Source organism: Eleutherodactylus coqui, chromosome 8 (assembly GCF_035609145.1).
Source record: "Eleutherodactylus coqui strain aEleCoq1 chromosome 8, aEleCoq1.hap1, whole genome shotgun sequence".
Classification (NCBI taxonomy): Eukaryota; Metazoa; Chordata; class Amphibia; order Anura; family Eleutherodactylidae; genus Eleutherodactylus; species Eleutherodactylus coqui.
In genome coordinates this window covers 133,727,425-133,752,208 of record NC_089844.1, presented here as the reverse complement: position 1 = coordinate 133,752,208, position 24,784 = coordinate 133,727,425, and the positions used below count along the sequence as shown (strand labels likewise).

The 24,784-nt window shown below is 46.1% G+C and overlaps 1 protein-coding gene across 2 annotated transcripts in view; it reads left to right on the top strand.

The window, feature by feature from the left end:
- The window catches only part of ATP6V0C (ATPase H+ transporting V0 subunit c), a 44,215-nt gene extending 21,125 nt beyond the window's left edge, over positions 1 to 23,090 (top strand). The window contains exons 1-3 of one of the 2 annotated variants that reach the window (XM_066576439.1): positions 4,761 to 5,085; positions 20,392 to 20,575; positions 22,093 to 23,090. In XM_066576439.1, the coding sequence (XP_066432536.1) occupies positions 5,010 to 5,085; positions 20,392 to 20,575; positions 22,093 to 22,297 (465 nt within the window). In that variant the 5' untranslated portion in view covers positions 4,761 to 5,009 and the 3' untranslated portion in view covers positions 22,298 to 23,090. Of the gene's footprint in view, positions 1 to 4,760; positions 5,086 to 20,391; positions 20,576 to 22,092 lie in introns of those variants that run through there. The other variant, XM_066576438.1, reaches the window with a different exon arrangement.
- Positions 23,091 to 24,784: the final 1,694 nt, after the last annotated feature.

Here is a 24,784-nt window from a genome sequence, read left to right as displayed (position 1 = left end):
TATATCAGCTCGGCGTGAAAACCGAGCCGATATACGTTTGTGTAAATCCACCCTTAGGCTGGATTCAGACGAACGTATATCGGCTGGGTTTTCACGCCTAGCCGATATACGTTGTCTCTCTCTGCAGGGGGGGAGGCTGGAAGAGCCAGGAGCAGTGCTCTGAGCTCCCGCCCCCTCTCTGCCTCCTCTCCGCCCCCTCTGCACTATTTGCAATGAGGAGAGGCAGGACGGGCCGGGGCTAATTTTCAGAATTTCGCCCCGCCGCCGTCCCACCTCCTTTCATTGCAAATAGTACAGAGATGCGGAGAGGGGGCGGGAGCTCAGTTCCTGCTCCTGGCTCTTCCATCCTCCCCCCTGCAGATGAGGACGACGTATATCGGCTCGGCGTGAAAACCGAGCCGATATACGTTCGTGTGAATGCACCCTTAGGGTGAATTCACACATTAATTTGTCAAAAACAAATCTGCATCAGAATCTGTTTTTAATATGAACTGATTTTGATTGATTTTGTTGCACATTGAAATGAGTGGAATCCACATCAAAATCTGCATATAAGACAATGTGGATTTTGAAACTACATGTGAATCACTAGTCCTCTACTTTTATGAATCTGATCAAAAGAGTATTTGTAAAACAGCAGACCTGCCTAGATATGCAATTAATGCTCACCTGTTGCTGTTACCTCTGTATAACTAAGCAGCCATTCAGGAGTCTGGGAAGGCTGAGTGAGAAACCCTCTGGAAAATGCCCAGAAACAGAAACATGCTGCATAACTGGAAAAAAAGGGTAAATGAATTGTAAAATTTGAAAGAAATTAATAATTTAAGAACTTACTCTAATTTTTTTGTAAATTACATAGTTTTAGCACATATGCCACTTTTGAGCACATTTTCCTTCATAGTAGTTATTCATTTAGAATTCTTCTACAGAATATGTTAAAGGGGTTGTCCCGCGAAAGCAAGTGGGTCTATACACTTCTGTATGGCCATATTAATGCACTTTGTAATGTACATTGTGCATTAATTATGAGCCATACAGAAGTTATCAGAAGTTATTCACTTACCTGTTCCGTTGCTGGCGTCCTCGTTTCCATGGAGCCGTCTAATTTTCAGCGTCTAATCGCCGGATTAGACGCGCTTGCGCAGTCCGGTCTTCTTGTTTTCTGAATGGGGCCGCTCGTGCCGGAGACCGGCTCCTGGTAGCTCTGCCCCGTCACGTGCCGATTCCAGCCAATCAGGAGGCTGGAATCGGCAATGGACCGCACAGAAGCCCTGCGGTCCACCGAGGGAGAAGATCCCGGCGGCCATCTTCAGCAGGTAAGTAAGAAGTCACCGGAGCGCGGGGATTCAGGTAAGCGCTGTGCGGTGTTCTTTTTTAACCCCTGCATCGGGGTTGTCTCGCGCCGAACGGGGGGGGGGGGGGGTTTGAAAAAAAAAAAATACCCGTTTCGGCGTGGGACAACCCCTTTAAGTAACCTTGCCAATACATCACTTAAAGGGGTTATCTCCAACTCAATGCTTATCAACCTATCCATTGGATGGGTGATAAAAGTTTGACCAGTGCTGATCCTGAGAACACGGGTCCCATGTTGCCCTCTTCTCCTCATTGCAGGCTTACAACACCCCTAGAAGTGAGTAGGGGGTTGAATGGATTGGCAATCACACACGCATGGCGCTGCACCATTCATCTTCAATGGGACAGCTGGAGAAAGCCGAGCACTTGTACTTGGCAATTTGTTAGCCCCCTAGAAATTAAAGAGGGGGAAGCCAGGCATGTGCTGCCTCATTTAATCTGCACACATCACTACAGGGTGCAACCAGCCCAAAGTGAAGCGAAGAGGGGACACAGGATCCCTGTTCTTGGGATTGGTGGAGGTCTCAGTAGTGAAACTTCCACCATTCAGACTGTGATCTTTTATCCTAAGAATAGGTAATAAAAGTGGATTTTGGGAATATCCCTTTATGTTTTGCTGTACCTGGGTTACAGGCTGTATTATACTCCAGAAATGCATTCACAGAGCCTTAATCTCCCAGCATTCCGTGTTGATAGAATCGCATCACATGCCTAGTGATTTGTCTTCTGGTAATTATAGGCCAGACCGAACACAGTTCAGTAATCTGATATAGAAACATTAAAGGGCTTATCCCAAGATCGATTATTATCACCTATCCAAACGAGAATTGGCCTTTGTGAATAGGGTATTGTTCATCTATGACTGTTTACTGTGAATGGAGGTGGGCAGTCGGAAGAGATCTCCAGCCTGCTCTGCCTCCATCCACTAAACGATCATCACTCCTGTGTAAAAGCACAGGAGTAATTATCACTGGGACGACTGTTGGGCCCTTTAGCATCGTCTGTATAAAAGGATCCTTAGGGCTTATTCAGACGACCGTATATCGGCCGCGTATTCACGCCAGCCGATATACGGCGTCCCTCTCTGCAGTGGAAGAAGGCTGGAAGAGCCAGGAGCAGCGCACTGAGCTCCCGCCCTCTCTCTGCCTTCTCTCCACCCCCTCTGCACTATTTTGAATGAGGGGAGGTGGGATGGGGCAGAGCTAATTAAACCCACTTGGCCCTGCCCCCATCCCACCTCCTTTCATTACAAATAGTGCAGAGGGGCGGAGAGGGGGCGGGAGCTCAGTTCCTGCTTCTGGCTCTTCCATCCTCCCCCCTCTGCACACGAGGACAACGTAGATCGGCTCGACGTGAAAACCGAGCTGATATACGTTCGTGTGAATGCAGCCTCAGTAGGAGATCCATCAGTGGGGCTGGACTGGCAGCCTAGGGTCATTTTACACAGGGTGACTGTTGTGTGTTTAAGAGCCCAAAGTTATCCCAAAAAGTATCGCTCTTGTGCTTTCACACAGGAATGATAATCGCTCACTGAATAGAGGTGGGGCAGGCCAGAGGTCTCTTCCGGACGACCACCTCCATTCAGAGGAAACAGGCGGTGATTCATTGATGAAGAACTGCCTGTTTACACGGGCCGATTGTCAGGTTTTTATGCCTGAATAACATGAATGACGGATGATTAGCGAATGGATTATTGACCAATCCCTGGCTGTATTTACACTGAGTGATTATAATTTAGTCTTGCATGATCCAACGATTACCTGAGCAATAATAATTGTTCCATGTGGAAAGGCCATTCATTTTCAGCCCAGATTTCTCTTCTCCTGCACCTTTTTTATCAGCTAATTTATGATCAAAACAAACATAAACTTTGTTGTGGTCATAAATTAGCTAATAAAAAGGTTTAGAAGAGAAAAGAGTAGAGGGGAACCAAGCGTCAGTCCAGCCTCAATGACAGCTCTTCTACTGAGGGCTTATTCAGACGACCGTATATCGGCCACGTATTCACGCCCAGCCAATATACGTCATCTCTCTCTGCAGGGGGAGGAGGCTGGAAGAGCCAGGAGCAGTGCTCTGAGCTCCCGCCTCCTCTCCACTATTTTCAATGAGAGGGCAGGGTGGGGGCGGAGCTAATGCCTGGACCTTAGCCCCACCCCATCCCACCTCCTCTAATTGCAAATAGTGCAGAGGGGGCGGGAGCTCAGAGCACTGCTCCCGGCTCTTCCAGCCTCCTCCCCCTGCAGAGAGAGACGACGTATATCGGCCGGCGTGAATACGCCGCCGCTATACGGTCCTCTGAATAAGCCCTGAGACTTACACCGTTTTCCCATAGGCGACTAACTCGTGATTTTCTCGCGATGCGACAGTGCTACAAATCATATGCTTGAAGCCAATGCGTCCCAATGAGTTCCTTCATATTAGCGATATTTTGTAAGCTGCTACAATGCGAGAAAAAAAAATGTTCATGTTCTAAGCAGCCGCGATTTGTGATGTTTTGTAGCCCGTGTTTCCCTATGGAGTCTTCCTTTGTGTTGCATCGCATGAAATCGCGGTTTTCGTGCAATTTGCCGAACGGCATTATCTGCAGCTATTCCCCTGCATGTTAGACCTGCGGATATTGCAGCGGACACGCAAGTCCCCATCCAAAGAGCCGCTGCACGGCCACGGGTTGTAGCGGCAGTCTGCCTGCACCGCAGGTAAGTAAACGTCCTCACACTCCACTAGTTTCCAGGACACGGACATTTCTAGTCCCCGTTGTGTCCCTACAAGCGTCTTCCCTTCGGTTACATGCGGTGCAGACAACATGGCGCTCGCCGGCCGTGCCAAATATTGGTGACCCCCAAGCTTGCAATTTAGCCACATCCAAAATATAAAGCGTTTCCAGACTTTTGCCTCCCCCTCCCTCTCAGGTATCCTACGTCTGCCATCTTGTCTCTGACACAAACCTCTTCCTCCTCGCTCTATCTGACTTGACAACTGGCCAGTCCTGTCAGTTTTATGGTTTAACCTAAACTGCGAGTAATAATAGGTAACTGCCATTGCCTCCTGACACGTCTCCACACAACCCTATTCCTCCGGCCCTGCCAGAACCGGCTCTACCTCACACCATGACACTATTCTAATGAGCTCTGCCTGACGCACCTAGCGCTACACCCAACTCGGAGCGTACCAACTACACCAAGCGCTGGGGGAACGTCAATCCTTCCTTTCTTTTAGCTTAAAACGCCACTCTCTCAAAAGAACTAAGAATACGGTTGCATTTTCTATATTCTAAAGTCGGTAGACTTTAAGCACCGGCGGGGTTAGAGGCAATTACGCCCCACCCCCACCCCTGTCACGAAATAGTTTCGTCCAAAAACGGGCGGGAGTGAGAAAAAGCAGGAGCCTAGGGAAGCGCCGCATCACGTGACCTGCTCCCGGCCGCCATTTTGTGCTGCGGTGAGGTATTTAGAGCAGTGAGCGGCGCTTTAGTTCCTCCAGTGTGAGAGCCGCAGCCTGTGTGTACGGGAGCCGCCCGCAGCCCCGCTCCCTTCCCTCATCTCTCCCGTAGCTCCGTGTCTCCAGCACTCCCTTTTCCCTCTCCTCGGCTTCTCTGTTTGCCCTTCTGGTTGTCGTGTTCTGTCACGGTCGGAGGAGACGTCTGTTAACCCGCAGCCATGTCTGCCGCAGCTTCTCCTGAGTACTCCGCCTTCTTCGCGGTCATGGGCGCATCTTCTGCTATGGTGTTCAGCGGTGAGGCCTCTTACTACTCGTATATTTAGCTGTAAGATGGGGTTTATGTGGTGTGACGGGGATGTGTTATGTGTGAGCGGCGCCGGGGCTCGGCCGCTGCAGTACCGGGCGGTGCGGGTCCTAGTGCCCGGTGGGGTGTAACATCTATAGGGTGCTGTATACAGTCCCGGCTATATTCTATATGTATGTGGTCATTGCTCTGTCACGTGACGGCTCTCCTGCCATCTTTCCATCATCGGCTCGCCTCCTCCCTCGGTCACACTTCGGTTATTTCCGTCTGTCACAGCCGATCTGACTCGGGGTTTCTCTTTCGGCAGTGGCGCATCTCATTCCTACTAACTACATTTGGGGGAGACCATTGATCCCCCAGTATTGGGGGGAGCCGGGCTCAGTGACGTCACTCTGGTGATTCCAGCAGCTGGTGAGCGGTCACATGACTGCAGAGGGAAGTGACTGGCTGGGGAGGGGTCCTTCAGCACTAGTCATCTCTGGACGGCCTTGCAGGGGGCAGAGTCCTCAGTAAATCAGGCTTATATTGTCCTTAATTGTATAACTTTGTCTTCTGCTGATTAGCGTGTTTTGCAGTGTGGATCTTAGTGATTAGACCCCAGTATGGTGCTGTATCTTCTTGCTGGAGAGAAAATACAGCACCTGCTAAAATGGCAAATGTGAGAATTTAGCTGCTAGTGTAGGGAAGCCACTTCTCCCTCCACCCCCAATTCATTTATGACCTAGTAGTAACTGTTTATGCAGCTAGTGTTAATCAGGTTATTAAAGGGGCTTTCTGGGTATTTACTATTGGTGACCTCAATAGTTGATTAGCGGGGATCTGCTGCTGATCCTCCGACTCGCTGTCTGTGTGGCGGAGCTGGACGTGCAATAGGCTGCATTACTGTTTTGCAATCGATGGCGCGACGCTTTGTATTACGCTCTGACCACAGCGAGGAGCCGGAAATGTAATGAGACATATCGCTCCAGGTGCTTTCAATGGAAGCAAAGCCTGCTATTACATGTTTCTTGACTGTCTACGTCTGGCGAGATGGAGGATCAGCTGATTGGATCAAGTCTGCTATTCGGATCCCCAATCAACTATTGACGGCCAATTCTGAGGATGGGTCATCAGTAGTAGGTGCTTTTGCACACAACAGTGTTATAACGTGATCTGCATGTGGCATACGCTGTACCAATCTGCCATAGGCTCCCATCTGGCAGATCACACATTCTAGCTTGGCGCACATACACGCTAAGATGGTGCATGGCAATCGGTGGCCTGCAGCAAGTGCATAATGTCACTTTACTTGCAGGGTGTCATGCGCTGGGCACAGCAAATTACACTTGTGTACAGCCATCCTAGGATATGTTCACACGGCGGAACACATTGTGGAAATTCCGTGTGATTTCCTCTTCTAAAATCCATGTCAAAATCAATTGTTTGGTTTTTTTGTGAAAATGGTCAATAGTTAATAGTCTGTGGTGACTTCTGAAAAAAAAACTAAATCTCATATAAGCTTAAAAAAATATATAAAATGCTAGCCGTGAGGAGGAGATTGGAGGGGTGGTCATGTATGATGCACTGCTGGAGGTGCCAAGTGGAACACCGTTGGCGTGAGTGGAGTGGTGCTGTGTGATCAGCTCATGCTGCACTTTATCTGATCCTGCTGTGGGTGCAGTGAGTCTGTATTGAGAGATGGGGAGGCTCAGGACCCCCATTCTTGGAAGTGGGTGAGACCCCCGCCAATCAGTTATCACCTATTCTATGGGTAGGTGATCTGGTACTGCTCCATAAATCCATTACACCTTGACAAGAGGGGAAACTCCAGGATTTATAAATCGAACAGTCAGGAGGAAATGCAACTTGAAAATCTAATTTCCAGTTGTGATGCAATGGTGTAATGTTCATGTAGCTATAATAAACACAATCTGCTGGGAGGTGCAGCGTCTGTGGTTTGTATGAAGCCGTTCATGTGTGGCGTACAATGGATGCTTGATGTAGTGTTCTGGTCACTGTGACCTGATGTATTGTGTAAGGTCTAATGTTATGGTGGTGGCAGAGGTGTAATGTGCTGGTCCTATGCATGCTGACCTCTGGACTGTCATAGCTGGCAGGATTGGGTTACTGTAAAATCAAGGTCAAGTGTTTCATATGGTCTACTGGTACTTAAGAGAGAATTTTCATCCCAGGCCTTCTATAGAAGGGACAAGATGGAGACCCTTTCCTTTGACCTAGGCCTATGCGCTTGGAAGATGCTAGTCGGGATGTTGGGCCTTGCGGAGGCTCCTGTGACCTTCAGAATTATTAGTGTTATTGGCACTACCTTCTCAGGTTCTACCTCCTCCAGATCTCCCTCGCTGTCTTGTAGATCGCATCTATTTCTGGACTGGTCCTTGCTGTGCTTTAATCTGCTGTCGGTGAATGTATGAAATGCTAGGTTCTTTCTCTTGACAGATGGTGTGATCACATCCTCCTTCCCCTGCATACTGCTAACATTAACACTTTGCAAATTGATGTGAATGAGCCTTATCATGAAGTGTGCCTGCTACATCTCTAGCCTGATCCTGCTTCACAAGTAGCTGCTGCATTTCAACACAATTGATGCAATACTGTATTTAATGACTAAAATGGGAACTGAGAGCTACATACTGTACTTGTGCCATATATAAACTGTAGGATGTGATTAGACCACCCTTGTTGGACCGTATGTTTAGATGTAGCATATTTGCTGCAGATTATGGTGTCTAGAGGTTTGGAAAGTCATTCACACGCAGCAGAAACCCCCCTGTGGTGAAATAATCGGGTTGCAGACTTTACAGAACAATTGTGCTGTTACCTCTGCGGATGTATGGGGAAATGCTTAGGTGGGAAGTCCATAATGTTGACACCAGCACAGGAGGGCTATAATCTATCAGACTGCTGACTGACTCCCATAGATCTTGGACTTTCCAGATAGCATGCTGAGCGAGCATTCAATTTGTATGCATATAGGAACGTCCAGATTGGCATATGTTCATCCATGAAACGCAGACCTTTTTTTGTCTTAAACAAGAGGATGGAAGTACAGCGTCTCCTGAATTCATGGGCTATAATAGCTTAAAGGGGTTGTCCCGCGCCGAAACGGGTTTTTTTTTTCAATAGCCCCCCCGTTCGGCGCGAGACAAACCCAATGCAGACGTTAAACCGGATAGTGCTTGCCTGAATCCCTGCGCTCCGGTGACTTCTTACTTACCTTGTGAAGATGGCCGCCGGGATCTTCACCCTCGGTGGACCGCAGGTCTTCTGTGCGGTCCATTGCCGATTCCAGCCTCCTGATTGGCTGGAATCGGCACACGTGACGGGGCGGAGCTACGAGGAGCCACTCTCTGGCACGAGCGGCCCCATTCAGAAGGGAGAAGACCAGACTGCGCAAGCGCGTCTAATCGGGCGATTAGACGCTGAAGATTAGACAGCACCATGGAAACAAGGACGCTAGCAACAGAACAGGTAAGTGAATAACTTCTGTATGGCTCATAATTAATGCACAATGTACATTACAAAGTGCATTAATATGGCCATACAGAAGTGTATAACCCCACTTGCTTTCACGGGACAACCCCTTTAAAGATAGTCAAACTATGCATGTTTGACTGTTCAGCCATGTATAGTCTTGTGGGATTGACAATATGCGCTAGGGTTTTCTGTCCCAGAAAGTATGGAAACATATGGCCGTACGCGTAACCTTGTGATCGGCAAAATGTGCTGAACTACAAAACTTCATTTTTTATATATATTTTTTTTTAAATCTAAAAATGGACAGTCATTAAAATTTCTAATGACGTATACCACACATAGGATTTTAAAAAGCTATGTTAAAACATTTTTTTACACTTTTCATGTACACGTCATGCGTATGTGAAAGTGCCAGTGTGGTCGAGCTTCAAGTGATATATCTGTAATATTAGGACGGCTTCACACCTGGGTTGGGGGTTCTGCTTTTCTGCAGTTTGAGGAGCAGGAAGGCCTCATGTCCACTAGCAAAACTGAATTGCGGATTCCGCGGGTGAAATTTTGCACCCGCAAATGGCATTTTAACTGATTTGCGTTTTTTCACGCGTGGAAAAAAATACAGCATGCTCCATTTTAGTGCGGATCGTCTACATTGCTGTCTATAGGTGGGGATATCCGCATCCAAGAAAAATACCATTTAAAGCAAATCCGCATAGAATCTGCTGCAGAAATCTGCAGGGATTGTATTTTTCTAGTGGACATGAGGCCGAAGGGGAATTCCTGCAGCTGAATGGTTCTGTCTCTGGACTGAACTGCACCAGATGGGCCCTACTAATTATAATGCGGTCCTTCAGCTTTTAGCCTGGCTTTTGGATGAAAGAAAAGGCACTGCTTTCCAGTATCCTTCAGCCAATCTGGGATGGGACCCTCAGCCAGAGTCTCCAATGTAGATGTGTAACGGGCACTACCCCAGTAGAGTTCTTAATAGCTTTACTCCAAGATTAAGGCTTCCTGCAGACAGTCGGGTCAGATTCTGCTGTGAGATTTCTCGCAGCAGGATGCGTGCCGTGCCCCTGCAGGGACCCCCACGGCTCACTTCCTCCTGGCGTCTTCTCCACTTTGTGCCGACTGCTGCACATGCGCAGAGTCGGCGCGTCAGCCGGGACGTTTCTGTGCGGGCCTCTGCGAGGTTCGCACAGAAATGCGCGGTAAGCAAATTGCGGTATGTTCCAAGTTTTCACGCTGTCAAATCGTCAATGTCTGCATAGGATTGCATTATCTAATGCAATCCTATGGCAGCGGGCACGGGCGGAGATTCCGCCCGTGTGCAGGAGGCCTAATATAGTGCTCTACATGATGCTCTTTTGGCTGGTAGCTGGAGCTGCTTTGCTTTTTGCAGCATGCTGAGTTCTCTACTAGTGCAGGTCTGAGGTTGTTAGTCAGTGTTTTTGTATCGCCCTCTATCAAATGATGGGTCCTCCAACCTAAGGACTGTCTCATACAATTGCAGAATCCACAATTCAAATCTGATTCGTGCGAATGTACAGTTCGGTCAAATACACTGGATTACACAGTTCTGCTCACATTGGCAGGTTGGAATTGTATAATCCACTTGCAGAAAATTACCCATTTTTAATTTACCACGGAATCTGTGATCTAGGGTCGCTGATATACCCGCAACCCATTCTCAATTACATTGCGTATATTGGCTGTGGCTACCCGCAGGAAATGCAAACAAACCAAAAAGAGCTGTACTGTGTATGACCGCCTGCATGAGTATCTGGTCATATGCAATACAACTGCATGCTGTGTGCAGGATCACCAGCTGGGCTCACAGCCAGAATCTGCAGGCATCCTGCAAGCAGAATCTGACCCACTTGTGTGAGCCTGGCCTAAGGCAACATGGCCCCTGAGTGCAGCATGGCATGTAGGGGGTGGAAAAATCTGGTTGTAGTTTGGCAGCCTTGAACCTTGTCCAGTGAGAACACAGAAGGAACAATGCAGTGTGTGGAAACTTCATGCAAGGTGGGAATCTAGAAGATCTTGCTGGACAACAGGAACCTAAACGGGACTGTAAGGGTATGTTCACATGGTGATGTAGAGGCAGAAGATTCCAATGTAGAAATTGGTTTAAAATCTAAGTCTTTCAAACATGCACACTGACTTCTGATATGCAATGGGCTTGGATTTTCAGCCTCCCATTGACATCAATGGGAAAATTCAACACTTTATCAGCATCCATTCAGTCACCATTTCTGCGGCAGAAACATGAACACCAAAGTAGAAAATGGTTTGTATGTAATACAGACTCTATTTGACATGGATACTGCAGCAAAATCTGACCAGGACCCTTGTGATACTGTGATCAGACTTAAATTTGAGGAGGTTTTAGAACCTTTCTAGATCTGCCAAGGGCCTGAGTTGACAGTCTGCTTTACTAACTTCAGTCCTGGTTTTGCACATAAGCACTTGTAGCGGTTGACTTTTACATGGTTTGCAATACTACTTTGGTTAAGTTTGGAGAAATTTGAAGGTAAAAAGGGCTAGTAGGAGCAGTTACTTATTGCCTTCATGTGTAGGTAAGGTCCCCTTGGCTGGTAAGCTGTATTATGACCTCTTCACTCCATTTAACAATGTGAATAGAAACTTCTAGCAGAAAAATAACTGTTGCAGCTAAATCTATTTTCTAAAATATGCATCAGTTAACTCCTTAAAGGGGTTGTCCCGTGCCGAAACGGGTTTTTTTTTCAATAGCCCCCCCCGTTCGGCGCAAGACAAACCTGATGCAGGGATTAAAAAAAAACAAAACCAGATAGTACTTACCCGAATCCCCGCGGTCCGGCGTCTTCATACTTACCTTGTGAAGATGGCCGCCAGGATCTTCACCCTCGGTGGACCGCAGGGCTTCTGTGCGGTTCATTGCCGATTCCAGCCTCCTGATTGGCTGGAATCGGCACAAGTGACGGGGCGGAGCTACGAGGAGCCGCTCTCCGGCACGAGCGGCACCATTCAGCAAAGGAGAAGACCGGACTGCGCAAGCGCGTCTAATCGGGCGATTAGACGCTGAAGATTAGACGGCACCATGGAGACGGGGATGCTAGCAACGGAACAGGTAAGTGAATAACTTCTGTATGGCTCATAATTAATGCACAATGTACATTACATAGTGCATTAATATGGCCATACAGAAGTGCTTACCCCCACTTTGTTTCGCGGGACAACCCCTTTAAGGACACTGCCTCTTCCTTCCCAACTTTGGTCTGAAATGTAAGTCGTGACGTTTTTCTTGGCAAACCTTTTGTGGGGCGGTTTGCCATTCATCTCCCCCCCCTTGCATTGTCTTCCCAGTCATCTTTACCCCCTTTGCCATTGCCTTCCTCAGTCATCTTCTCCTCCCTCCCCCCAACTTTACTAACCTCAGAAGGATGGAAGGTTGACTCAGCCTTCCATCCTTCTGAGGTCGGTAAAATGAGTACCCAGTTTGCTGGGAGGTGGGTGAAGACGACTAGGGAAGGCAATGGCAAAGCCTTCAGCAGGAATGCAGGGATTGAACCCACAACCTTCAGGTCGTGAGTAAGAGCATTCTGCTGCACTAACCCTCTGTACAACAAAAGGCTCTAATACTCAAATGCAAATCAACATGGTTTCAGCACTGCATATTGGGTGTAAAAAGCATGTAATGCATGGCATGAATACACATCTGTGAATGAGCCCTCACAGGCAGAGTTAACATTGCTGCAACTTGGCTGTGCAGCAACTACCACGTGCTACAGTCACCTGTTAGGGTGTTTACATTTTAGTCAATGATCAAGGCAACCTGCCACTGATTATGACATGCCTACCAGTTTTCCTGTTTAGCAGGTTTCACTTCTTTTTTCACTGCAAATGTTCCTGCTTGGGAGTTGGTTGCTATCTTTACTGGCACAAACCTGTTAATATAGCTGCAGTGTGAAACTGGTGGTATTTGACTTGGCATCTCGCAGCCATAATGCAACTTTATCACTAGTGTCATAGAATTGATATGACATACATGCTGGTAGAAACATTTCCTGGATCAATAGGGCAACATAAATGACTATACTGCTTGGCTTCCAATACATCAATATTTCTAGGACTCCCCTGATTAGGTCACTCGCACAGCTTTTTACAGCATTTGAAGCTGTGTGCGTGCTACAGAGGATCCCGGGAGGATATGGCTTGTCCATGTATTACAAGGGCTGCCCTTTGACTATAAAAGGTACTGTATAATTTGAGTTGTAAATGGGCACTAATAACACTTGAACCCCACAAAGGTTAGTGGTAATAGAATGTACAGGCTGATGTTGATACAACAAAGTGACTGCTGGGAGTAAATAGTCTTGGGCTAAGCTAGTTTCTTCTAGCATTCTTCTGCACCAAAATAAGTTGTGACCTTGGATGTAACTTGTAGTACCTGCCTTACTTTGTAAGACCTGTTTATATGATACATGTCCTATCAGGGCACAATACTAATGCTGCATACCAAATGGGGATGGCAAACCTTACCATAGTTCTTTTGTTCTACTTCAAGCATTGCTACATATATGCTATCCTCTGTGCTGGCTACAACGTGGAACTAAAAATGCTTTGGCACTGCCCTTGACTTTGCCCAAAGGGGAAATGTACAGCGTGCCACCTTGCTTTATCTGACAAATGCTCAATCTATTGGTAGACAGCAAGTTGTAATTGGGATGTTGCTAGCCCCAGTGACTCTTCAAACTAGTAAGGCTGCCTGTCCACAGGCATTTTTGCATTGTGTTCCCCCCACCACTATAATCCAGCCGCAGTAAATGCAGTGCACGCTTTCCATAGTGTTATGGAAAGCGCAGCCCCCTGTCCATAAGTAGAGTATCATAGCGATTCTCTGTTCGTGGCTGGCAAATCGCAGCATGCTGCAAATTGCGCTGAATCTCCACGGTGAGCCTCTGTAAGCTGGGCTCACCGAAGATCGTCAGCTGGCTCCTGCTCCCTGGTGGTGGAGATCTGCCGTGGGATACTGCAATGCCCGTAGACAGGCAGCCTAAGGCCGGCTGCACACGGCCGTGACGGGCTCCGCCGCGGAATCCGCGGCATCCTATATCCCGCGTGACGCGCCGCAGCATCATGTGACACGCCGGCGGTAGGCGGGGAAGCAGTTTCACAGCGGAAGATAGCGTGACGGCCGGCTTCCATTGACTGCAATGAAAGCCGTCCGCGCGTACACCCGTGGCAAATAGAGCATGCCGCGGGTGAGGTCTCATGATTTCACGGTGCAGAATTTCGCGATGGCATTTGCTATTAGGTTCAATAGAACCTAATAGCTGCGGGCAACGCGGTGGAAATCCATCCGTGGGAAGGAGGCCTAAGGGCTCATGTCCACGGGCAAAATATGATTTAAGATCCGCAGCGGATCTCCCGCATGCGGATCCGCATCCCATAGGGATGCATTGACCACCCGCGGGTAGATAAATACCCGCGGATCGTCAATAAAAGGGATTTTAAAAAAAATGGAGCATGGAAAAATCCGGACCATGCTCCATTTTCGTGCGGGTCTCCCGCGGGGACGGCTCCCGCGGGCTTCTATTGAAGCCTATGGAAGCCGTCCGGATCCGCGGGAGACCTAAAATAGGAATTTAAAGTATTTACCATCCGGCGCGGGCGGGGAAGGTCAGCTGTTCCTCACGGCCGCATCTTCCTTGCTTCGGCTCGGCGGATGTGCCCGGCGCATGCGCGCGGCACGTCGGCGACGTGCCGGCGACGTGCCGCCGGCGTCAGGAATTCATCCGCCGGCCGAAAATGAAGATCCGGCCGTGAGGAACAGCTGATCTTCTCCGCCCGCGCCGGATGGTAAATACTTTTAAATTCTTATTTTCGGCGCTCATGTCCGCGGGGCAGGAGGGACCCGCTGCAGATTCTACATGTAGAATCTGCAGCGGATCTGATTTTCCCCGTGGACATGAGGCCTAAGGCTCTGGTCACTTTTGATGGAAAATTAATGCTACAGCAGAACTCAATGACTGTCACTGAGTGGGGGTGGTGGGCAGGGGTGTGTTTTGGTGTAAATTGTACAACAGATCTGTACAGTATCGTGATGTCTGTCTAGCTATGACAGATGTGAACAGGGCTTGAGCCAATTGTCACTTGACTAAAGTTAACTTGCAACTTTTCTCCTCCATATTCCTTTCCACCATCCCCCCCCCCCCCCCCTCCACCTCTCTGGAATTTCTTTAATTTCAACTAAACTGTACCACATTGTTGCTTAAATATTAGTTAGGATAAAAGGTCATTATAGTTATCCTGACTAGCATGTGATCTTGTCAGTACTTGGAAGATCAAACGTAATATTGCAATATAAGCTGAGGAATTCACATGACTCTGGGTTCCTGTGAGGCTTGAACTGCCTTTATTGTATAGTTAGCAGTTTTGCTGCTTTAACACTTTCCAATCCCTTGTTTGGCATCTGAAGACATTGTGATTGAAGGCTGTACAGCTCTGATGTCGGAAGACATCTGGCAGGGGATTCTTACTGTATATTACTGGCCCCTCTCTACAGCCTGTCCCATACTGCAGTACTGGCTCTAGCCAGCAGATGGTGCCACTGTATAATGGCAAAAAGAGCCCCCTAGGAAACCCTGAATTCAAAATTGGATTGCAAAGGGTTAAGGCTGCTTTCTTTGTATGTAGAGTGAATGGATCACAAATACAGCTTGTTTCTGCTTTGTGCTAGAAGGCCAAATGCCCACAGGAATACTTACACTGCCGGATCCAGAGCGGGCGTTCGCCTCCAGACCCAGCAGCAAATGCTGCCCATAGACATGCTATGGGAAGCTGTTTTCCATGTGTGGGAATTAACTTCCTTTTTTTCTCCCGCTCTCGTGGGAAAATCGCAGCATTATTCTAGTGCAAGCCTCACATGGACAGCTTCCATTGCAGTCAATAGAAGCCATCCATCCTGTGGTAAGTCGCAGCTGATCCACATCCTCACCAACGCGACCCTCTTCACTGCACATGTGCAAGATCTTGCAGTCTGAATCCGACCCGGCCGTTTGCATTGGGCCTAAGGGTTCTCAGTCGCTCATATTTTGAGTTCCACATCTGCACTGGGCCTTTAAGATGGTGTACACACCTATAACCACTGGCAGCTACAAAGATATTATGCATGAGTCATGGATGTGGTGTACATAAAGGTTACTATGTTAACTGGGACATGGATCTTAAAACTAGCTCACACAAACGTAATCTTATTGTGTATTACGCACGCAATATACACACACGCATAATATGTGAATGGAGTCAATGAAAGTACATTGATTTTTATTGATCCATTCACACTTGTGCAGATTCATTGCGTAGAATGAGCACTTAAATACATTTTGCCATGTATTACATGCGATAGAGCCCTATTATCTATGGGTGCATAATAAATTCTTTACATATGCAGTGTGATTGCACATGTGCGGCATTTATATGCAAGGTCACTAAGCGACAGAGCAGGAAATAAAAAAAAAAAAAAGTTAGACTGAGATATGCAGTCATGAACAGTGAAAAAAATCACTGCACTACTCCAATAAAACACTGCGTTGTATACACATTTTACTACACGCTCATGTGAGCCGGCCAAACTGGCAATTGTAGCATCTGTTTAATCTAGTCAATAATGGGTGTATTATGTGCTAAAATAGGACATGCTGCATTTTTACATGCATGGAAATCGCACAGTGGCCACACTGCATTAGGGTACTTTTACATGTGGTAATTGTTCGCCCAAGCAATCTATGAAAGTTTGGGCGGTCAGATTAAACAAAATTGTGTGGCTCTGTTAGTTTCTCTTCAGGATCATTCAGCTCCCTGTACCAGTGAATGAGTGACTGATCGGTGGTTAAACCCAAACAATTTTTAGGCTTGCAAGAAGTGAATAAGGAAACATCAGGTTTTTTTTTTATGGGATGATTACTGCTCAAAAGCCATCTTTTAATGGTGTGTAAATGTATGCCCATTATGCACTCTTCATCCATTGCTGACTTCAGGTCAGCATGAAATCTGTTGTCCCTGACTAGATGGACTGCACACCTGAGTTCTCCAGGCAGCGCTGATAACATTCTATAACAGCCGCTGTCCTGCTAGAGAACAATAGCTATTGTATCTAGAGAACAGACCACCTGCTGTTCTCTAAATACATACAAATGATGCTAGTTGGCTACTAAAGGACTGATTAGCCCATTAGTACCCAATGCAAAATGGTCACTCAAAACTGTCAGTTTCTGACAAATTTTGAGCGATAATCTGTATGTAAATGCACCCAAGACACTACATGCTGCCCTGACTAGAAGCAGTTCATTCAGTCCATACAATAGAAAAAAGGTGTGACCCATAGGAAAACCTGCACTAAGCTTGGTCCAGCTGCAGTGGGTGACTTGCCCTCAGTACCATGCTGTTGTCTGCAGGCATAATGTACTGGCATATAGATATATACCAGTATGTTACAGGCAGAAATAATGGATCAAAAGAGAAACCTCCCCAATGGGACTGAGGTTAATCTTAAATTCAAAGTTCCTAAAATAATTGTGTGAAAGACAGCTTTTGTAATCCATACTAACTTTCTAAATGCAAAAGTAGCTGTCTGTTCCCTTTTCACGGTTAAACCATTGAAGTAATTTTGATGAAATTTGGCAGGGAGATAGCCCATGTCCTTCCACAACATACCAGCTGTTTTATCACAAACATGAATGGTTTTCTAGGTAGCACAACAAGACAGATTTATTTGGTGCACAGGCACACCACTGCGCACTGCATGCGAGGCGGAGGATTGGGTGCACGTCATACGCTATGCCTACACAAACTGGCAGACACATGAGGGGAAAAGATGACCCAACCAAAAACAGTGTACAGAACTGTGCTGACATAGCATATTGCAGTCACATTCCTGTCACTATTTCAACTCTTTACATTTCAATATACAGCAAAACCAATTGGATTAAAAAAACTAATTCCATGCGGATGAACTCATGGGTAACTAGCTAGTGTACAAAGGCACATTTACACATAACTATTGTCATTCAAAATGTGTTCAAACTACTGGGCGATAATCATTACATGTAAATGCAGGCATCGTGCAGTTTTCGACTGAACAATTTTAAGTTGAACTTAAAATCCATTGTTTAGCTAGTGACAAATTCTCTCTCAATAGACCGGTTATCTCTGGAAGCCCTGAAGAGAACAGTGCAGCTGGGTGTGTGATTAATCACACGCTGGGCTCTGCAAACAGCTCCTGGAGGCCATCTTGCATGCATATGATAGTGGTAATGGTCATTAACACTTTGAAAGATAGGAATTTGCATAGTCGTTTGAAAGATTATCTTTGTGTGTAAATGGGCCTTAAACATCACTACACAGTAAATGTGCCCCGTCTTATTAACAAGGTGTGGTTTCACACTTGTGCATGAAGTTTCGCTTTCTTCCTCTGTAGAGCAGGAAAGTAGAGTCCCCTAGCTGAAATGCTCCATCTTCGGACTGAATGGACCTATTGGCTACATTGGGGTCTGTTCATTTGCTGCCTGGCTCTTGGCTAGAAGAAAACTCTGCATGCAGCACTTTTTCTTACAGTATCTTGTGCCAGATCTGCAACAGAACCTCTGGAGATTCCAACACAGATGTGAAACCACCCAGATGCTATTATACAGTAGAAACTAAGTTTAAGGCCCCACCCCATCAACAGGCATGGTAGCTCCGCCGCCCGGGAGCAGGAGCCGCAGACGTATCTCCGTGGTCAGCCTAATCTGATAGGCTGACCATGGAGAAGCGGGGCAATTCGCAGTATGCTGCCCTGGACAGGGGACCTTAAACTCAACAGTCTTTAAGATTTAGCATCTAGCTGTGATCTGGTGCATTTTGAGTATATACTACCTATTGGCTTTGTGCCAAAATCTTAGTACAGTTATTGGCATAATTTAGGCTACACCCCCTTTCAGATGATATATGTTGAAGTGTCTAAAAGGATAATAAACTTGGTACATCCAAGTTTTTCTGGTGCAATTTGTGCAAGAAAACTGTCTTTAACAGTAAATCTACCCCCAAAGCATAAGGGTGGCTTCACATCTGTGCTGGAACCTCTGTTCTGATCTGCCACCAGAAGAAAGTGCTGCATGCATCGTGTTATTTATTCCCCCCCCCCCCCCCCCTGGTATAATGCTGAGCAGAAATTGAACGGACCCCATTACAGTGAATGGTGTCTTTGGTTCCATCATAAGATGGAGCTGTTCGGCCAGGATATTCCCCTTTCCTGCTCCCTGCCGCAGATGACAGACAGTACTGTGTGCATAGTTAAAGGGGTTGTCCCGCGCCGAAACGGGTTTTTTTTTTTTTCAACCCCCCCCCCGTTCGGCGCGAGACAACCCCGATGCAGGGAGGTAAAGAAAGCTCACCGGAGCGCTTACCTGAATCCCCGCGCTCCGGTGACTTCTCTACTCACCGCTGAAGATGGCCTCTTCCTCCGTGGACCGCAGCTCTTCTGTGCGGTCCACTGCCGATTCCAGCCTCCTGATTGGCTGGAATCGGCACGTGACGGGGCGGAGCTACACGGAGCTACACGGAGCCCCATAGAAGACTGCAGAAGACCCGGACTGCGCAAGCGCGGCTAATTTGGCCATCGGAGGGCGAAAATTAGTCGGCACCATGGAGACGAGGACGCCAGCAACGGAACAGGTAAGTATAAAACTTTTTATAACTTCTGCATGGCTCATAATTAATGCACAATGTACATTACAAAGTGCATTATTATGGCCATGCAGAAGTGTACAGACCCACTTGCTGCCTCGGGACAACCCCTTTAAGTTAGCTGAAAGTAGTTTGATATATTCACTTCAGCCTTCCTCTGCCTGCTGGGATTGAAAACTCCCTTCACTACAGAAACCTGCTTTGACTCTGCTCACTGAACCAATTCTTTCTTGGCCAAAAAAACAGAAATGAAATTGTCTTCAAGCCTGTGAATGGCTCTTGATTTCAGGCGGTATTTTATTTTTAGGTTGTCGAGCGGCTCTAGCTTGTGGGGGAGAATATTTCCATTCTCTGGTGTCTTGTACCAGCAGCAGACCTCTGTGCATATATCTGTCTGATGGGTGCTCATATGCTGCGATTACAGGTGTTGATCTGGTAATGCTGTTAACCGACTAGTGTAGTCTCTGGTATCAGAATTGAAGTGTTTCAGCCAGCACGGTTTGTCGCTTTTATTGAAGTGAATGAGAGCTATGAAAATGGCGCTGGAATGAAGTGCTTGCCTGTTTTTGTAGTTACAAGCTGGGTGGCTGGTAGCTCTAGCGCTGAGATGGAAGTCTATGAAAAGCAGAGATGGGAATACCCCCCTAACTTGATGGTTTTTTGTTTTTTTTCAAGGGTACTGATTAGTGGTGGTTCAGATTTGGATGCAGGGCTCTTTTGTGTAACTTCTGCAGTTGTGTTGCACAATGTTCAGAAAACAATACTTTGCTGCCTGAATTACAACATAGTCATCATATCTGGATAGGAGGAAACATTAGTTTTGCAGCAGTTATGTCACATGAAACTAGTATGGTCATGTGACATGCTCAATACATTAAACTTGCTCTGTAGTTTGTCCATTTCATCTAGGCCCTTGCTCAAGTGGTTAGTCATGACGAGCCTCATTCATATATTTGAGCAGCAAGTACTGTGGATAAAGATTTATATTTGCAAAAGGGTGAACTACTGTTGAAATCTGACAGATGCAAATGCAGGTTTTGTCTTTTTGCAATCTAGATGTAATGTGACATGATTATGTATGCAGTTGTCTCTAATTTTTTTTTTCTTCTTTACAGCACTGGGTGCTGCCTATGGCACCGCAAAGAGTGGCACAGGGATTGCAGCAATGTCTGTCATGCGACCTGAGCTGATCATGAAATCAATCATTCCTGTGGTCATGGCAGGTATCATTGCCATTTACGGACTAGTAGTTGCAGTGCTAATTGCAAATTCTCTAATACCAGAAATTACACTATACAAGTAAGTTTTGTACACATGAGTTCTACTTTTTCTATAGGGCACTTACTGCAGGTAGTAGATTCAGTGTAGACATTTAAATTAATTTGTAAGCTACGGTTCGTGTCTTTAAAGGGGTTGTGCTAACATGTACAGCCCTTCCCAGTATGTAGTGCATACGGAATAGTTGGAACACCTCTGGCAAACGGCTGGCCATAGCAATCGCTGGCAAAATCAGCTAAGCATTTTGCCTGCTGCAGGTGCTATGGGCACAGTGTAGTTAAAGAACATCTAGTCACACGAATGACCATCCTGTAATACCAGGATGGCACAAGGTTTGCCAGAACAGGAGCTGCTCTTAATCTGCAACTCTGTTCATATGTGCTGGTAGGGACCAGGAACCCTTCTAATTCCTTTATTTCATTCTTTAATTCATTTCTTGGTCATTCAGGCAAAGTTCAGTAAATGTGGAAGTTGGTTTCACTCACTGCAGAAGGTAAAATCCACAATAAATATGCAGCACACCTAAGGCTTTTTTTTTAAAGCTTTGGGGAGGTGTACCTCACTTGGCCAATGCCCACATCCCCTGACCGAAGCAAAATTCGGCGAGCTCATTTTAAGGGTGCATGTGTAAATGAATTTTGTCACGTCGTGGGCTACCCCATGTGCCAAAATATCTCAACATCAGCTATGTGCTATAGTTTTCACCAGCTTTTATATGAACTTGTCACACCACTGACTGCTTTCCCCCAAACCCCACCCACTTGAAGATTGTGTAAAATGCAGTGGAAAGATGAGCCACAAGTTTTTGCACAAATCTGATTTATGGAATAAAGGAATCTGGCATATGAAACATGTTAAAGTTCCTATGCTATGCAACATACAGTAAAGGCATGCCCATTTTTGCAAACTACCCCACCCCCACCCCCCACAGCATAGGAATTATAACAAGAATCAAAGGACTAAATGCACCATTCCAGAGATCCAAACAGCAGAGCAGTAGTGTGATGTAAAGACTGAAGGGAGTACTTTAACTGCCCCTACCAGAGACCACACCAGTATTGTCTTGGTAGGGGTCTTCTACTTGGGAACAATGTTGATCAGCTGTCTGGAAAGCCCACCGCACTCTGGCAACTGCTGCAGCCACTTGACTGCATACCAGGCAGCGCAGCACATCTTGTTACAACCTGGTGTAGCTGCTCAATCCCATGCACTTCTGTGGGACAGAGGTGCCACGTGGGAGATACACACCACACCTTGGACATTGATGACATATCTTAAACAGGTTTAGGACTCTAATACTGATAACCTGTTTGTTTTACTCTGATATTCTGTAGTATTTAGAGGTCTGCATTGTATGCCTATTGGTATCTTATGCTACCCTTGATTTGGGGGTCACAACTCCTGACAGCTTTACTTCAAATTAAATGTATTGTAATTATGTTACAGGAAATCCTTAAATGCACTTTAAGTATTGATTCTGCATTACTAGACTTGTTCAGTTCTCAACGTAATACTTTTTATTTATTTTTTTCTTATAGGAGTTTCTTACAACTAGGTGCTGGCTTGAGCGTAGGACTGAGTGGTCTTGCTGCTGGGTTTGCCATTGGCATTGTTGGAGATGCAGGAGTGCGGGGTACAGCACAACAGCCTCGACTATTTGTAGGCATGATCCTGATCCTCATTTTTGCTGAAGTCTTGGGTCTTTATGGTCTGATTGTGGCCCTTATTCTGTCCACAAAATAAAGAAGAAATTTCCCCTTTCCTTGACGTTCCAGAAATCGCCACTTACAAATGGTTTTATCTCATGTGTACAGTCATCCTTCACCCGCCCCGATTCAGTAGTTTATCTTCCCTTCTATCCCATGTAACTGCGCAATTGTAAGTTAGTGACTGTTGTGTGTAACCCTCTAGCTATATTCATCAAGAGGACTTCAGGGCAATATGGGGTCCTGATACCAGTGTTGTGGGCAGGAAGCAAGCATCACTTCCACAATCCTCACCCTACAACCACCCCTTCCGCGTGCAGTGTTTATATATTTTTTTTCTTGCCTCCCATATCGACTCTGGATGTTTCCTAACAGAAGTACCATGTAAAAATGATGATCTAGACTGTAATTTCCCTATTTCATTCAATGTTTTATTTATAAATACAAAAATCTTCATTGTTCATACTTTAAAATGAGAGCCAGCTCTTTCTTTCCTCTTGTAACTTTTCCCAGCCCCCCCTCCCTTTGCTGCATATATATTTAATCTTTAGCTGTATATCTGTGTGGGGTTTCCTTGTAAGTGCTGAGAATTCCCTGGATGTAATTTGGTTCAAGATTGCTGTACTGTTCTGACATTGGAGTGAGGTCTAATATATATATATTTTGTTCTAGTTTTGTTTTAATACAAGAAGAATAATTATTCCCGTCCGTGTTAACTGGTGACCAGAAAAATTATTTTAAAAGCAAAACCTTGACTCATGGTACAGATGATGCACCTGCTGCTGGGCATCAGTTACACATTTCCAAATAAAACATCTCGATACACAAAAGCTGTCACTTTATTCACTGCTCTTTTTGAGGGTTGACTACATGAAAAACTTTCTAAACCTAGAACACTCAAGTAAGATCACTAGGACGTTCCATATCGCTACATGGAGATCTGATCCTGAGAATGGATGGGGCACAGTGCTGGCGTAGCATTGCAGTTTAAAAGGTCACTTTACTAGGAAAAAACGTTTCTCACAGTATGTTGTAATTGAGAAATTGATGGCTTTCCTTCATTGACTTGTGTAAGGGTGAAGCAACAGTGCAGCTGGCCAAACTATGAACATATGTTCTGTTCACCTGCTATTGTATAATTTTATATACTGGTTCCCCCAAAAGTAATCCCTACCCTGGTATTTAGGGAAGGCTTGAAATATAAGCCCTCCCCAAAAATAAGCCTTAGCTAAAGTACATGAGGAAGAAAAAAAATCAATGCTCACCTAGCCCATGGTGTCTGAGTCCCTCGCCATTGTCCCTGGCACTTCAGCAAGCTGCTGTGTGATCTGTGCTGGGAGATCCTCCTTTATTTATTATTTTTTTTTTTTCCCCCTGGTGATGGGGCTCTGAAAACCCCGCCTCCAGCAATGCAAGCACTGGGATTGGATAAAGCGCCTGACAATCAGTGCTCACTTTGCTGAAGGTGGGGTATTCAAAGCCCCGTCACCAGAAAGAGTGTTTCTCAATGCAGAGGCCACGGTAGACTTCTGCATCACTGCCAGAGACCAGCAGTGTGAGGCACTGGGACGCCACAGACCAGGTGAGTATAAGCTCCCACCCCTCCCAAAAAGACACTGCCTCTTTTGGGGCAAAAATTAATAAGACAGTGTCTTTTGGGGGGGGGAACATGGTAGTAAAATCTTGTGGTCATTGGCTTGCAAAAGTAGGCAGGGATTTAGCACTGTGCAGCACCAGATTGTCTTCTTGCCACAAAAGGCCTCATTCATATGGGCATATGCAGTTTTGCTCAGCAAAAGTTACCTGCTGGTGTCTTGTGGGTTTTTTGTGCATTTTTACAGCTGCAGTAAAGTTTGTGGGGTTTTTTTGGCACAGAAAGGCCTGATTGTTGCTGTCTTCCATGGTCTCAATACACAACATCCTTTACTTTTATTTTTAATTTTTTTTAATACGCTTAGACTTTTATTGCTGATTTTAGTACAGGGTACAGACTAAAATAGGATGTGTTTTTGGTTTTTTTTTTGTGTTAATACACCAAAAAAGTTTATCTGAATACACCAATCTAACTCTGTCCATATTCAGTCCATTAGCACATACTGAATATAGACAGAAATTTCACTGGTTTCAATGGGCCCTATCACATCACCCTTATCAGTCAGCCACTGGAAGAACAGATCTCTGGACACACTGCAGCAGCCCAGATTGTTAATGTAGGTGGTCATATTAAAGGGAATATCTCAGCTGCTTTGAGCCCTATAAGATAAGTCTATGGGCTCAAGTAGCTGATCTGCTAATCCTAGGGATGTAAGTCTTCCTTTCCCCATCATTTATCTGGTGTCAGCACTGAAACACACTGCAGTACATTGAGCAGCCTGTTAAGTAGCCTGTCCATCATTAGAGTAGACTGGGAGGACTACTTAATGTGCTAGTCAATGCAATGCAGCGGTAAGTTTGACCGCTGACACCAGGGAAGGATAAGTCTAGGGCTGGGGGCTGATTTGCAGCAGATTATCCACAACAGCAC